At 42.3% G+C, this 16,545-nt stretch overlaps 1 protein-coding gene across 1 annotated transcript in view; it reads right to left on the bottom strand.

The window, feature by feature from the left end:
* The window catches only part of FRAS1 (Fraser extracellular matrix complex subunit 1), a 447,582-nt gene that overhangs the window by 428,199 nt on the left and 2,838 nt on the right, over nucleotides 1-16,545 (bottom strand). The window contains exon 2 of the mRNA XM_067468571.1: nucleotides 22-53. Within this exon, the coding sequence (XP_067324672.1) occupies nucleotides 22-53 (32 nt within the window). The remainder of the gene's footprint in view (nucleotides 1-21; nucleotides 54-16,545) is intronic.

The raw sequence follows: 16,545 nt of genomic DNA, 5'->3' as shown, positions 1-16,545 counted from the left end.
ATAATGTGAAATCTGACCTACCTCAAAAGATGAGCCTCTATAGACGCATGCACCTGAAAGACCAAAAGGGAAATTGTGTTAGACAGACATAAAACCAACTTGTTAAATTAGGTAGCGCTGTAAAAAAAATCCACCAAAAATAAAGGCTTAATGGACCGTGGGACAAAATAGCCCATTTGCTGTAACAGCACTGCTCCTACCTTTACCTTGATGTCAGGAAGACTCAAGTAGACAACCGGAAGGGCCTGAATTTGGAATCCACTGATTAGTAATAGACACGTAATCCACTGGATAGCAATACACACATCACCTTTGAGGCTTGAGTCAAAGCAACAAATAGCAGGGAAACCATCCACTTTGGCAAAGAAGGTTTTAGCATAGCCATATGCCACAGTAGATCATGCTTTTTGTCAAAATAAATACTACTTCCTGGGACAACTGTTCTTCCTCATTATGGGGAAACTGCTGGAACTTGCTTGAGGCTAACAAAGACCTTAGGGCAACAATTTCTTAGGGCCCTTCCACACAGCCCTATATCCCAGAGCATCAAGGCAGAAAATCCCACATTAAAATCCCCAGTTCAAATCAGATATTGTGGGATTTTCTGCCTTGATATTCTGGGATATAGGGCTGTGTGGAAGGGCCCTTAGAATCCTCCACTAAACATATTCCTCCTTTTCCCACTCAGGGCCCTTCCACACAGCCATATGACCCAGAATATCAAAAAAAAACTACAGGTCTCCCCAGCCCCCCCCCCCCGATCTCCCTCCCTCCCTCCCTCTCTCTCTCTCTCTCTCTCTCTCTCTCTCTATATACTAGCAGTCCACTGCCACACATTGCTGTGGCCCAGTCTGGTGATCTGGAAAATAAAGTAAAGAAAAAATGTTGGTTTCTAATATATGTAATGTCTTTATGTTTGTTGGTAAACAGTATTTCTTGCTGTTTCTTTGTCAGTGTTGATGTGGAGATTGTCTGGTTTGCCCACCCTGGAACATGCAACATATCATTGCCCTTCTTTAGAGGTCCCTTTCAAATCTTTGATACTGCATCTGTCATATACATATGGGTGTGTGTGTTTGTAAATGGCTGGATGGCTCTTTGTCAGGAGGGCTTTGATTATGTTTTCTTGCCCTGGTGAAGGGAGTGGGACTGGCTCGCCTTAAGGCAGCATTTCTGAACCTGGAAAGTCAAGACCTGGGGAGGGGGTCACCAGGTGGTTGTCAGAAGGGTCACCCAAGACCACCGGAAAACACAGTATTTTCTGTTGGTCATGGAGGTTCTGTGTGGGATGTTTGGCCCAATTCCATTGTTGGTGGGGTTCAGAATGCTATATTGTAGGCGAACTATACATCCTAGTAACTACAACTCCTAAATGTCAAGGTCTATTTCCCCCAAACTCCATCTGTGTTCACATTTGGGCATATTGAGTATTCCTGTCAAGTTTGGTCCAGATCCATCATTGTTTGAGTCCACAGTGCTCTCTGGATGGAGGTGAACTACAATTCCAAAACTCAAGGTCAATGCCCACCAAACCCTTTCAGTATTTTCTGTTGGTCATAGGAGTTCTGTGTACCAAGTTTGGTTCAATTCCAATGCTCCTTGATTATAGGTAACGATAAATCCCAGCAACTACAATTCCCAAATGATGAAATCATAATTTTTTGAGTGATGGTCACTCCTTGTGTTGTGAGACGTTTTGTTGCCAAATTTGGTGTGATTTCATTCATTGGTTCTTTTGTTTTTAAGGTACTCGTATGCACAGAGCATTTATAGATAAATAGATAGGTAGGTAGATAGGTAGATAGGTTCTGTATATGTTCTGTATATGTTCTGTATATGTTCTGTATATATAGGATTTGGGTGGCATAGGGAAGGATTAATACTATGCAATGTTTGTTTTGCTGTCTGTGCCCCAGTTCAGAAGATTACACACTTCACGTTCTGTCCCTGTGATCACTGGATTTTGAAAAATTTAGCTTGTTGTGGAAACAAGGATTGGTGATAGAGCTTCAGTGGAGACACCTTTTCCACATGATAAATCTTTCAGGAGTGGATTTCACTCCCAAGGGGTAGATTTCTCTCACTTCCCATTGTCTCCCCCCAGTTCTTAACAAGGAACCATTTGTAAGTCAGATGTTTGTAACTAGGGGAATGCCTGTAATATTCAGAATTGGATTGCTATTTAAACTGCCGAATGTTTATGTATGTTCCTAAACAGATTATGCTTTATTTTGAACGCTTTTAAATTCAGGATCACATTGTTCCAAGGCACGAGAAAAGTGACTTTAAAATTCCAGCAAGAGAGAAAAGGAGAAAAGAAAGGCCCTTTATAGTTTAATCCCGGTATGAGAATAATGGACAGCCTCTGTGTTCCTTGGGAGTTCTCTGTTCTCCAGACAGTAGCCTTAGGGCAAGAAATCTATTTGGCCATAAAAACAATATACTTCCACATGTAATTCAGCTCTGTTATAAAGTTAGTGCAATGTAACCACAAGGGAGAGCCAGGATGGCAAAGTAGCCTGAACACTGGAAAGACCTCTGGAGACCATAGTTCAAATCCCTGCTTGACCATGGAAACCAACTGGGTGACCTTGGGCAAGTCACAGTTTCCCAGTCTCACAAGAAGGAAAAAAATAAATCCCCTTTTGAACGAGCCTTGCCATGAAAACTCTGTTATATGTTCACCTTATGGTTGCCCTAAGTCAGAAACAATTGGAAGGAACACAGCAATATAACACTAAGGAGTGCAAGTTAGAATAGATATCACATATTTTCAGGCGTTGCATTTCAGGGCTTGAAAAAGTTACTTCTTAAAGAGTGCAACTCCCAGAAATGCCCAATGAGCAATGCCAATGGCCATGTTGGCTGGGGGTTTCAGGGGACTTGAAGTATACAAACTAACTTTTCAAAGCTCAGCCAATACATACACTTAAATCTAGATCTTCCAACAATTTCCAATTTATTTATTTATTTTTGTCGTGTCAGGAGCGACTTGAGAAACTGCAAGTCGCTTCTGGTGTGAGAGAATTGGCCGTCTGCAAGAACGTTGCCCAGGGGACGCCCAGATGATTTGATGTTTTTATCATCCTTGTGGGAGGCTTCTCTCATGTCCCTGCATGGGGAGCTGGAGCTGATAGAGGGAGCTCATCCGCCTCTACCCGGATTTGAACCTGCAACCTGTCGGTCTTCAGTTCTGGTGGCACAGGGGTTTAACCCACTGTGCCACCGGGGGCTCCAATTTCCAAATTAAAACCACCCTTGTCACATTTTGGAGCAAATTTCAAGAGACAGACAGAGAGACCACCTTTCCCAATAGCATTACATTTTGCTCAAAGTAGTCCTGTTCCGGATACATTTATCAACTCTGGGATTGCAAAAGCTGAAAGGGAAGTTATCTCTGGCTCTGCTATCAACCAGAGGACCACTTAGTATGCTAATCAGGAGCCTAAATTGGACTCATCCATCAGCCAGAGAAACCAGTGATGTTTCAACGTTTCTTTTTTTCTTCTTCCCCAATCCATGTTTCTGTTGTCATCTTTTGGGACATATTCTAGTAAGCAAGAAAATGTCAGAATCCGAATCCAGATCCTGAAAACCAACAGCTCTAATAACAATAACTGCTTAAAAAGATACTGAGGTACATCTACACTACAGATTTAATGCAGCTCGACACCACTTGAACTGCCATGACTCAATGGGATGGAATCATGGGATTTGTAGTTTAGTAAGCTAATGACCTTGCAAGATTAGAACCCCCATGGCAGTTCAAACAAAGTCAAATTGCATTAATTCTATAATGGTCCGCAAGAACCAGCAGTGGTCCACAAGAACAAAAATATCATCTGCAGCCTCACCATTACTACACCATTACTTTGAAAACACGTAGCAAAGAGAGCGACTAGTCTCGTGAAACTCTCTTATAGTGTCGAGGCAACAGGGATTTTGGAAGAGGAGAGGTTGGCTGCCCACAAAAGATTAATATTACCATATCAGCTCTAGATTATTATATATTGTTTTCTGTGGGCAAGCTGATAGCAACTACTGGCATATGTTTTGTATCAGAAACTACAGCTGATGTAGTCTATCCAATGCAGTTTTCTGAGTCAGTACCCCAAATAACCAAACTGAATCTAAACCTGACTAAAAACTGAATCGTAACCCTTTTGGTACTAATATTGGAGTGGTCCCTGATCAAAGTGGTTCCTAGTCAACGTAGTTCCTGGTTAAAAAAAAAAAGTTGGAACCAGTGGTGTAGATGGACCTCATGTCACCATGGAGAGAATGCTGCTGATCACGGTGATAATTATGACTGTGTGTGTGTGTGTGTGTGTGGATATGGATATATATATATATACACACACACACACACACACACACATACACACACACACTAGCCGTCCCCTGCCACACATTGCTGTGGCCCACATGGGGGTTCTGTGTGGGAGGTTTGGCCCAATTCTATTGTTGGTGGGATTCAGAATACTCTGTGATTGGAGGTGAACTATAAATCCCAGCAACTACAACTCCCAAATGTCAAGATTCTATTTTCCCCAAACTCTACCAGTGTTCACATTTGGGCATATTGAGTATTCGTGTATTTGGTCCAGATCCATCATTGTTTGATTCCACAGTGATCTCTGGATGTAGGTAAACTACAACTCCAAAACCAAAGGACACTGCCCATCAAACCTTTCCAGTATTTTCTGTTGGTCATGGGAGAACTCTGTGCCAACTTTGGTCCAATTCTATTGTCGGTGGTGTTCAGAATGCTCTTTGATTGTAGGTTAACTATAAATCCCAGCAACTACAACTCCCAAATGACAAAATCAATTTTATTGAGTGAGGGACATACATTGGGTTATTAGGTGTCTTGTGTCCAAATTTGGTGTCAATTCGTCCAGTGGTTTTTGAGTTCTGTTAATCCCACAAACGAACATTACACACATCCTGCTTTTTCTCAGGATTGAGACCCATAATAGCTCTCAACATAGAAAGCAAGACAACTGAAAACATACAACAGCTAAATATCAAGATTGAACTGAACTTGTCACAGTTATTAAAATAATTCAGTTAAGATACAAATAAAATAAATAAAGCAGTAGTTCTTTCAAACCATTCAACTAAAACAATGCCTATTGTGTAATTTTTCTGTTTCAGAAGCCTGCCTGAATAAGCAAAAAGTCTGGGAAAGTTGCATTTTGGGGCTACTGTTTCCAGATTCCCATCAGTGGGATTCTAGGACAGTTCATTCTAAGAGTGGCCAGGGTTTTGGGATTTACAAACTAAAACCTACTTAAATAAAGGTTAACTGATCCCATCTGATCTTAAAAGCTAAGCAGGGTCAGCCCTGATTAGTGCTTGAATGGGAGATCACCAACAAATATCAAGTGCTGTAGGTTGTATTTCAGAGGAAAGAACAGGCAAAACCACACCTGAGCATTCCTTGCCTAGGAAAACCTTATGAAATTCATGGGGACGTCAGAAGAGAATATATGCTTTTAAGGGCAAAAATATGATCTTAAAGAAATTGTTTCTACAGAGGTGCATCTTTTCAAAGGCATTTAAGAGAACTGCAGAAATGTCAGAGAGGCTGGTCATTTCTTACAGGGAAAGGGATGGCTTTTTAAAAAAGATGGACACACGGTCTGGCAGGATATAATCAGTACGAATTCTCAAAGACAGGAGGATTTGACTCCAGGCCGCCTGGGGATTTGGAGACAAAGGAAGGGTCTGAAAGCCAAGCTGCAGTTGGTCTCCCCAAGGAGGCAGAAGGAGGCCCTTCTGTAAGGCACCTGCCAGGCTGTTAATAATAGTGTCAAGGCCACTGGCTATGCGGCACATCGGCTGCCGCTTTTCAATCCTAGAGAAACAAAATGCAGGGTTGTTGGGTTTGGAAAGGCTCCTGGTTTTATGCTTGGAAGGAAGGAAGGAAGGAATGGAAAGTCAACTAACCAATGATGCATACATAGTCGGAGTCAAGAGATCCAGATTCTAATGTTCAACAAACAGACTATCTGTATTTGGGGGAACTGACACATATGACTTCTCCAGTTTGTTGTTGTTGTGTGCCTTCAAATCATTTCTGATTTATGAGGACATTAAGGTGAACCAACCACAGGGAGTACATCTATACTGTAGAATGAATGCAGTTTGACAATCCCCTTAACTGCCATAGCTCAAAGTTATATAATCACGAGAGTTGTCATTGTATAAGGGAGGCATGAGCAAACATTGGCCCTCCAGTGTTTTGGACACCAACTCCCACAATTCCTAACAGCTGAGTTTGTATCTGGCTCAATTTATGAGCCATATGCAAGCTCAGCAGTGTATGCATTGGGAGTTGCACATTACACTCAAGACAATCATGGTGGGAAATATCTCTGCCTAGACCAGGCATGGGCAAACTTTGGCCCTCCAGGTGTTTTGGACTTCGACTCCCACAATTCCTAACAGCCTCAGGTCCCTTCCTTTTCCCCCTCAGCCGCTTAAGCTGTTACTACACAATTGCAACTAGAGTGACTGGTCTCGCAAAACCCTCTTATAGTGCCGAAGCAATGGGGTGTGAGGAAGGGAGAGGCTGACTACCCATGAAAAGTGCACCAACAAGCCTCCTGACTGCTGTTTTTCCTCCTCCTCCTCCCTCCCCCCCCCCCCTGAATGGAGCTATTCCATGTGGCACCTGGAAGCAGGGGCACCTTGATGTCTTCGTTTTTAGGCCTGTTCCTGGGGTTATTTGGGTTGCTGATTCAGAAAATTGCATTGGATAGACCATGTCAGCTCTAGATTATTAGATATGGTTTTCTGTGGTTCAGCACATGGCGACTACTGGATGGCATATGTTCTGTATCATAAATTTATTTATTTATTTATTTATTTATTTATTTATTTGCAGCATTTATATACTGCTTTTCTCACCCCTGAGGGGACTCAAAGCGGTACTAGAGTTGATGTGGTCTATCAAATGCAATTTTCTGAATCAGCACCCCAAATAACCAAAACCGAATCTAAAATTGACCAAAAACCATTAGATATGGTTTTCTGTGGAGGAGCAGATGGTGACAACTGGATGGCATATGTTCTGTATCAGAAACTACAGTTGATATGGTCTATCAAATGCAATTTTCTGAATCAGCACCCCAAATAACCAAAACCGAATCTAAAGTTGACCAAAAACCATTAGATATGGTTTTCTGTGGATGAGCAGATGGCGACTACTGGATGGCATATGTTCTGTATCAGAAACTACAGTTGATATGGTCTATCAAATGCAATTTTCTGAATCAGCACCCCAAATAACCAAACCGTATCTAAAGTTGACCAAAAACTGATTCGTAACCATTTTGGTTCTAATGTTAGAGAGTGGTCCCTGGTCAAAGTGGTCCTTGGTCAAGTGGTCCCTGGTCAAAAAAGGTTGGGAACCACCACTTTAAAGGCTGAAGGACCATGTGAACATGATAGCCCAGTGAGTTTTCATGATTGAAAAGGAATCTGAATCCCTGCCTCCCAGAATCCTAGACCAGCACTCATACTATGACATCCAATGACTACATCACTTTTTGCTTCAGAACTTTGGCTGGATGCTGGGAAGTCAGGGCAAAAAAAAACAACAACAACCTGGGAAGATCCCATTTTCTCTTCCACAGATCCGTTGAGAACACCAAAATACGTGAAAAATATTAGCTCCCACAAGATAGTCCAGCATCATGATCCCAGATGAATTGTCACCAGGAAAACTGTTGTTTTCTAAGCTAGTCTAATGGACTAATGTGACATCCAATTGCAGAATAGCAAAAGGTAGGCCAATATATTTTGTCATCTCATACAAAAGACAAAATTGTGTACAGAAATAACCTAGATGTCTAGCCTACCATTGAATGGGACAGAATCCTGCATCATGTCTGAGGCCAATTGTCCTCCAAAAGAGGGGAAACCTCAGGGGAAATCAGGAGAAACTACTTGGGTTGTTCCTGCTCTAATATTTTCTAGTTGAGGCACCCGTCTTACTCTGCCAGCCCTGCCCATAGCTCAAAATCTTGGCCAATATATCACTCAATTTCAATCCCAACTTTTCTCTTTCCATTCTCATACAGTTATGTTGCATTCTTTCCTTTTTGTTATTTGCAGTTGGATGTCTTTCCTGCACTTGGATCAATCATGAGTAAAGGGAAAGAAGGTGAGACCAGCTGAATGCATTGCACCATGTTTGGGTTTATGGGAAAGGGATAACCAGGGTGTGCAATGCCTCCTCCTTCACCTTTTCCCAAGGTACTTTCTCAACATGATTCTGTGAAGATTATCTGTGCATAACAGGCTTTAATGAGAGTAGTTAAATGTCATGATTTCCCCCATCTTATGTTAATTAACAATTATTGGCAAAGTAAGGACTCTATTCCACATCAGCAGTTACAAATCCAAATTAAGAACTGGGTAGTGTAGTGGATTAAACCGATCTGAAATAAAGACCTATTTTGACAGCACAATGATTCACTGCCTTTGTTATAGAGCAGGTATGGGCAAACCCAGGCCCAGGGGCCCAGATGTGGCATTTGGGGTCTTTTCTCAGGCCCTCCTCTCACACCATCCTAGCCTTCCTTCCTTCTCTCTTATCTTCCTCCTTCTTTCCTTCCTTTTCTCCGTCCTTCACTTCCACCCTTTCATCCTTCCTTCGTTCTCTCTTTCCTTTTCTCCTTCCTTCCTTCCTTCCCTCCCTCCCTCCCTCCCTCCCTCCTTCTATCTTTTCTTCCTTCCTCCATTCCCTTGTACCCTTCGTTCCATCCATCTCTTCCTCCCTCCCTCCCTTCGCTTTTTTCTTCCTCCTTTCCTCCTGGGAGATGTTTAGCTGGGAGAAGACAAGTTAGAGAGGGAACATGAGAAATATGTTTCAAGAATTAAAAAGATATCCCATTGAGGAGAAGGGAGAAAACTGACTTTCTGCTGCTCTAGAGACCAGGGCACAAGGAAGCAATGGTTTCAAATGGCAGGGAAAGATATTAGACTGAAAAGATTAGGAAGGTCTTCCTGGAGAGTGGCATAGGCTGCCTCGGAGTATGGTAGAGGCTCCTTCTCTGTAGGCTTTTCAGCAAGGGCAGTCTATCGGGAGTGCTTTGATTGTGCCTTCCTGAATGGCAGGGGGTTGGACTGGGCAGCCCTTGGGGGTCTTTTCCAGCTCTAGGATTCTATATCAGGAGTGGGCAATACAGGGTTTAATGGATACACTTTTCATCTCCCGTCCACCATCTCATTCTGACCAAGGCCCACCCTTTTGGGATCCAAACATTTCCTGTGTTTCCTTCACTTTCTGCCTCCAAAAGAAAAGAGGAAGGGTAGGAAACAGCAGGGAGGGGGCTTGGGGAGAACCCCCTCTCTCCTGGCCCACCTATCCCTCTCCAGCCCGCCATGCAGCCCCCAAGTTTGAAAGCTTGCCCATGACAGTTATAGATTTGTGTTGGAGCACAAATCCGAAATCACTCAGACAGCATGTCGATCAATTCTCAAATTAGTAGTCCAAAAAGTTATTTTCCCAAGCTTTATTTTATAATGCTCACCATCCTCAAAAGCTGCCTTGGGCCAGCTTGGCTTATGTGTCCCTCTATCCGTATGTCCATCAATCCCAGTAGGGCTTGCTCTAGACTGAAACCTCTTTCCTATCATCTATCTGATTCTACTAACACAAGATGCAAAATATTTGTTCTATTGTTCAATTTCTATTTTTAGGCAGAAAAAACAAAATGCAAAGATACAGAATGGGGGACGCCTAGCTCGAGAGGAGTACATGTGAAAAAGATCTTGGAGTCCTCGTGGACAGCAAGTTAAACATGAGCCAACAATGTGATGTGGCGGCAAAAAAAGCCAATGGGATTTTGGCCTGCATCAATAGGAGCATAGTGTCTAGATCTAGGGAAGTAGTGTTACCCCTCTATTCTGCCTTGGTTAGACCACACTTGGAATATTGTGTCCAATTCTGGGCACCACAATTGAAGAGAGATATTGACAAGCTGGAATATGTCCAAAGGAGGGCGACTAAAATGATTAAGGGTCTAGAGAACAAGCCCTATGAGGAGTGGCTTAAAGAGCTGGGCATGTTTAGCCTGAAGAAGAGAAGGTTGAGAGGAGATATGATAGCCATGTATAAATATGTGAGAGGAAGTCACAGGGAGAAGGGAGCAAGCTTGTTTTCTGCTTCCCTGGAGACTAGGACACAGGACAATGGCTTCAAACTACAAGAGAAGAGATTCCATCTGAACATGAGGAAGAACTTCCTGACTGTGAGAGCCGTTCAGCAGTGGAACTCCCTGCCCTGGAGGGTGGAGGCTCCTTCTTTGGAAGCTTTTAAACAGAGGCTGGATGGCCATCTGTCAGGGCTGCTCTGAATGCAATATCCCTGCTTCTAGGCAGGGTGTTGGACTGGATGGCCCATGAGGTCTCTTCTTCCAATTCTATGATTCTATGCTCAGTTTGTCAAATTCCTCTACTCCTCAGTTCATTTCACACATAGAAACTTGGAGAAATGGCAACTTTCCTCAAATGTCATATTGACTTTTCATAAACAGAATGCTAAATTTCTACATGCTAGATATAATGCTTGTCCTTGAGTGAAATGAGACAGAATTTTGGGATTTTTGGCTACCTACTCCACTTGAATGCCAGAAAACCCCCTGCTGAACGCACTGCTCTCAATCCATCCCACAGTGGGACCAGGTGTCACGCTTGTAATAATGATGCACAGCATAAAGCAATGTTGTGATAGACGAGATTAGCAAACTGATCTATGGGAGACCGAAGGCACACGGGGCTTTTGATGGGTACTGCACAAGAACATCCATTTACATCAAGCCACGTTCATCCTGCTGTACTAAATCCATTGGGTGTCAGATGCGCTGTTGCATGGCATATGAAACATAAGAACTGCCTTTCTGGATTAGATCAAAGCCACTCACGTCTAGCAGCCGGTTCCTTCCCTTAAAGTTCCCAGACAGATGCTTCTGAGAACCCGCATGCACCGCATAAAAAGCAACAGCCTCACCTTGTCCCCAGCATCTCATATGCAAACATATACCATCCCTGAATAAAGAGGTCCCATTTGTTTTAGTTGCCAGTTAACCTTACCTGTCCTCCATCAGCTGAAAAACAACAAGGACTCGGTCTACACCAGGCATGGGCAAACTTTGGCCCTCCAGGTGTTTTGGACTTCAACTCCCACAATTCCCAACAGCCAAAAGCCCTTTCCTTTTCTCCCTCAACCTTTCTAATGCCGCGACCCCTTAATGCAGTTCCTCGTGTTGTGCCGACCCTCAACCATAAAATAATTTTCAATGCTACTTCATAACTGTAATTTTGCTACTGTTATGAATCATAATGTACTGGTAAATATCTGATGAGCAGGATGTATTTTCATTCAGTAGACCAAATACCCGATACACCCACTTTTGAATAAAGGTGGGGTTGGGAGGATTGATTTTGTCATTTGGGAGTTGTAGTTGCTGGGATTTATAGTTCACTTACAATCAAAGAGCATTAGGAACTCCACCAGTGATGAAATTGAACCAAACTTGGCACACAGAACTCCCATGACCAACAGAAAATACTGGAAGCGGTTGGTGGGCATTGTTACAGTAAGTTGTAAAAGTATCAACACCAAGTGTGTGTGTGTGTGTGTGTTAAAGAAAACCTTATACTGTTAATCATTTATTTATTTATTACAGTATTTGTATACTGCTTTTCTCATCCCGAGGGGGACTCAAAGCTGCACATAATGACATAATCATTATGTGCAGCTGCTAATCTAGGTCAGCTAGTAAATTTGAGCCACACCCGGTGGGGTATAACTGTATGTGTTTTAGAATACAGTTCAGCTTTTGCTTTGTTTAGAATACAGTTCAGCTTATGCTCACAGCATTTTGCTCAACCGTTTGCGCTGCTCGTTTTAAGAAAGATGAAGAAGCCATGCTCTTTGCATTCTGTAATTCTTACAAGGACCATGTAAGTTTGTTGCACTGTTTATTTTGTATACAACACTGAAGGTTTATGTTTTGACTCTGCTGACAAGTAAAATTTTTCTGTCCTGGGTTGTTGTAGGTTTTTTCGGGCTATATGAGGACTCACTACCTCTGAGGATGCTTGCCATAGATGCAGGCAAAACGTCAGGAGAGAATGCTTTTAGAACATGGCCATATAGCCTGAAAAAGCCTACAACAACCCAGTGATTCCGGCCATGAAAGCCTTCGACAATACATTTTTCTGTCCTTTTTCCTCTTGCCTTTGTGCAAAGTTATTGTGTCTTTTGCATTGGACCAGACTAAATTCCGCTTAAGCATAACAGGCATTGACCTTGAGTTTTGGAGTTGTAGTTCACCAACATCCAGAGAGTACTGTGGACTGAAACAATGATGGATTTGGATCAAACTTGGTACGTATATTCAATATGCCCAAATGTGAACACCAGTGGAGTTTGGGGAATTTAGACCTTGGCATTTGGGAGTTGTAGTCTCTGAGATTTATAGTTCACCTACAATCAAAGAACAATCTGAACCCCAGCAATAATAGGATTGGGGCAAACTTCCCATACAGAACCCCCATGACCAACGGAAAATACTGAATTGTCGAAGGCTTTCATGGCCGGAATCATTGGGTTGTTGTAGGTTTTTTCAGGCTATATGGCCATGTTCTAGAAGCATTCCCTCCTGACGTTTTGCCTGCATCAGAGGTAGTGAGGATGCTTGCCTCTGAGGATGCTTGCCATAGATGCAGGCAAAACTTCAGGAGAGAATGCCTCTAGAACATGGCCATATAGCCCAAAAAAAACCTACAACAACCCAGAAAAATACTGTGTTTTGTAATGGTTTTGGTGACCCTTCTGACACCCCCTTGTGACCCCCCACAGGTCTCGACCCCCAAGTTGAAAAACGCTGTGCTACAGTTTTTCCCTTTTTAGGGCAAATCAAGCATGTTCTCTGTTTACTGAGCAAAGCATCCAGCTGTGGCTTTAATTGCACACAATCCACCCATGAGCATCCATTTCGGAAAGCATATCTACATTATCAATGAAGAAACTTCACCTATTCAACCAACAAATCCCCATGATTTAGAAAAATCACACAGCAAAATAGCATCAAAGGATGTAGACACAACCTTCCACTTGATGTTCAAGTACTACACCGGCAACCGAAGCGCCCATGGGAGGGAAAAATAAACACAAACTGGAGCATGCGTGACTATGGAATGGGAACAAGTGAAAGAGTTGTTATGCACAATTACACACTCAGGTTCCTGTGTCATGCAATCACTTACTTGTCTCCTCTAAGAAAAGCTCTGAGACAACTGAGACGATAATAAATCTTAATGCTCCCTGCAAGCAGTCAGAATTGGGAGGAGGAGGGTAGTAGAACATAGCGGAGTAATGTCAGCCGTAATGTTTATCGCACACTGCTGGGAGGGATTATTTTCCAAACAAACAGGCTGTCTAAAAATTGATATCTGGCACAGATGATAGAATAGATATCTCTATACAAGCTATGTCACACCCATGTCCTATACTGCACTAAACACAGTCCTGGCATTATAAAATAATAGTAGTAGTTATGAGTAGCAGTTGTAACTAGGAAATATTTTCATGTAGTTCTTTTTCTGCTGAATGAGTACCAAAGGCTTGAGCTAATCGGCAAGCATATCAATGACATAGTTGCCTTATTTTTACAAACTTGGACTCCACTGAGTTTAAGTATAGACACAGGACGGCTGTTTAAGTATAGACACAACTATAAAAGAGCCAACTTTGAAATGCACAAATGTCTAACCTGTTATAGGATACATGTGCATTAAAAGAACTGAGGAATGCAATAAACAAATGGGTTGTTGAGAGTTTTGGGCTATACGGCCATGGGCTATATGGCCATGGGCTATATGGCCATGTTCCAGAAGCACTCTCTCCTGACGTTTCACCTACATCTATGGTAGGCATATTCAGAGGTTGAGGGAACTGTTGGAAACTAGGCAAGGGAGGTTTATATATCTGTGTCCAGGGTGCGAGAAAGAACTCTTGTCTGTTGGAGACAGATTGTGAATGTTGCAAATGGCCACCTTGATTAGCATTTAATGGGCTTGCAGCTTCAATGCCTGGCTGATTGCTGCCTGGGGAAATTATTTATTGGGAGGTGTTAGGTGGCCCCGATTGATTCTCAAGCAGACAAGAGTTCTTTCTCCCACCCAGGACATCCCACAGATATATAAATTCTACAGTATTTGCCTAACTTCCAACAGATCCCTCAACCTCTGAGGATGCCTGCCATAGATGTGGGCAAAACATCAGAAGAGAATGCTTCTGGAACATGGCCATACAGCCTGGAAAACTCACAACAACCCAGTGATTCCAGCCATGAAAACCTTCAACAACACAATAAACAAATGTTGGCATGCACTATGCCTCTAGCATTATTTGATAGTAATTTTGAAACTGGGTGGCACCAAAAATATTTTGAAGTACAATTCAGTATTCAATGATTATATAGAGAGGAAAGGGTAAAATAATTTTTTTCTAGACTATAGTCCCAGTTTGGAAAACTGTGGAAACCCTATGTTTTCCAAGTTCTTGTTAAACAGACATTCACCTGGCATGTTCACTTGCATATTCAGGTCTCTTGAGACCAAATGCTCCCATATTTCTGTGTCTGAAAGATGCTACTGAGAAAATGGCATACAGACTGAATATCCAAGTTTGTGTACAGAGGAAAATCAAAAAGCAAAAGTGTCACTATTTTGACCACCCATACAGACAATTTCAGATTTTTTTTTCATATTCTGGAATTTCCAGTGCAAGATGCCTGAGTCAAGGTGGCACAATGAGTTAAATCAGTGGTTCCCAACCTGTGGTCCACAATAACTAAAATATGGTCCGCAGCCTCACCATTACTACGCCGTTGCAACGAGAGCTACAGGTCTTGCAAAATCCTCTTATAGTAATGAGGCTTCTTAAATATGGTTTTCTGTGGGCAAGCAGATGGTGCCTACTAGATGGCATATGTTCTGTACCAGAAACTAGAGCTGGTGTGGTCTAACCAATGCAATTTTCTGAATCAGCACCCCAAATAACCAAACTGAATCTAAAGTTGACCAAAAATTGATTCATAACCGTTTTGGTCCTAATGTCAGAGAGTGGTCCCTGCTCAATTCGTCCCTGGTTAAAAAAAGGTTGGGAACCACAGCGAGTTGGACTGCTGACCTGAGGGTCGGGTTGCTGACCTGAAGGTTGCCAGTTTGAATCCACAAGACAGGATGAGCTACCATCTGTCAACTCTAGCTTGTGGGGGCATGAGAGATGCCTCCCAGCAGTATGGTAACACATCCAGGGCAACGTCTCTGTAGACAACCTATTCTCTTGCACCAGAAGCAACTTGCAGTATGTTCTCAAGTCGCTTCTGACATGATTAAAAAAGTCAGAAGTAGGTCCACAAAGTAGATTGCCACAAGTTGCCAATTCCTGGTAGTCCATGGTTGCTGGACTATGTCATCTCATGGGGAAGGGTATTAGCTTGGTGTCAGAGGACATGCAGTAAAGGTAAAAGGGTCCCAGTCTGAACCTGGAAAGCTATATCTGGGTTAGTCTGCTCTTTGGGGTCCTTAATCCTGATCTTAGACAGTTCTTATGTTCAAAGGCAGGAATAGTGCACGATCCATATCAATCAGCACTGAAATATTATATCCTAACTTCAAGGGACTTCAAAGCAGGGGGCTTACCATTGAGCAGGGTAAAAAAAAATAACAAAAGCTGCCCTAGGTTTTGGGTGCCCTAAGGCATCACCAAATTTTAGGTTGTTTGATTTTCTATCATTGCATTTTTACATCCAAAACACAGTGAAAAGTTTTGTGGATTTTCTGCTACCTCTCATTGAAAAATATCTTAGCAGCCATGCACCTTAACTTTGTGATGATGGGCAATTTTTGCTTCTCCGGCTCAAAATCTCAAGCAGGAGATTTTCTGGAGCTCTTGCAACCATCCTTCAAAACGGTACCCTTCAGAAGCATCGGAATACAACTCCCAGCACCCACAGCCAGTAATGGATTGGGGATAATGGGATATTGATATTTCTCAGTATCTACTGGAGGGATTGAGGAGAATACTCCTTCATTCTCACAACCTGTTGTCTGATCCTGGTCCACTTTGAAAAGATGATATAAAATGGTCCAAGAAATAAGGATTTCAGCATCACATAGAATCACAGCTGGCAACTTCATTGTTTCTGAGGTTGTGCATCCACTGTGAAATTTTAAAATACTATCTAATGTGTAGCATTAGATGGCATTTTTACTCAACCTGTACTCTGGTTAGTACAGATTGAGTATCTCTTGTCCAAATCCTTGGGACTTTATATCTGATTTTATTTTTATTTTATTTTGGAATTAGTGTACCACATATGCAAACATAATAAGACATCTTGGAGATGGGATCCAAGTGTAAACATGCAAATCATTTATGACTCACCTTACTCTCATACCCTAAAAGTAATATTACTTACTATAATTTTGGGCACAAAGCAAAGTTTGTGCACACTG

The sequence above is a fragment of the Anolis sagrei genome, chromosome 5, assembly GCF_037176765.1.
Source record: "Anolis sagrei isolate rAnoSag1 chromosome 5, rAnoSag1.mat, whole genome shotgun sequence".
Taxonomy (NCBI): Eukaryota; Metazoa; Chordata; class Lepidosauria; order Squamata; family Dactyloidae; genus Anolis; species Anolis sagrei.
The sequence above is the reverse complement of the archived record's forward strand: the minus strand, read 5'-3'. Positions and strand labels throughout refer to the sequence as shown.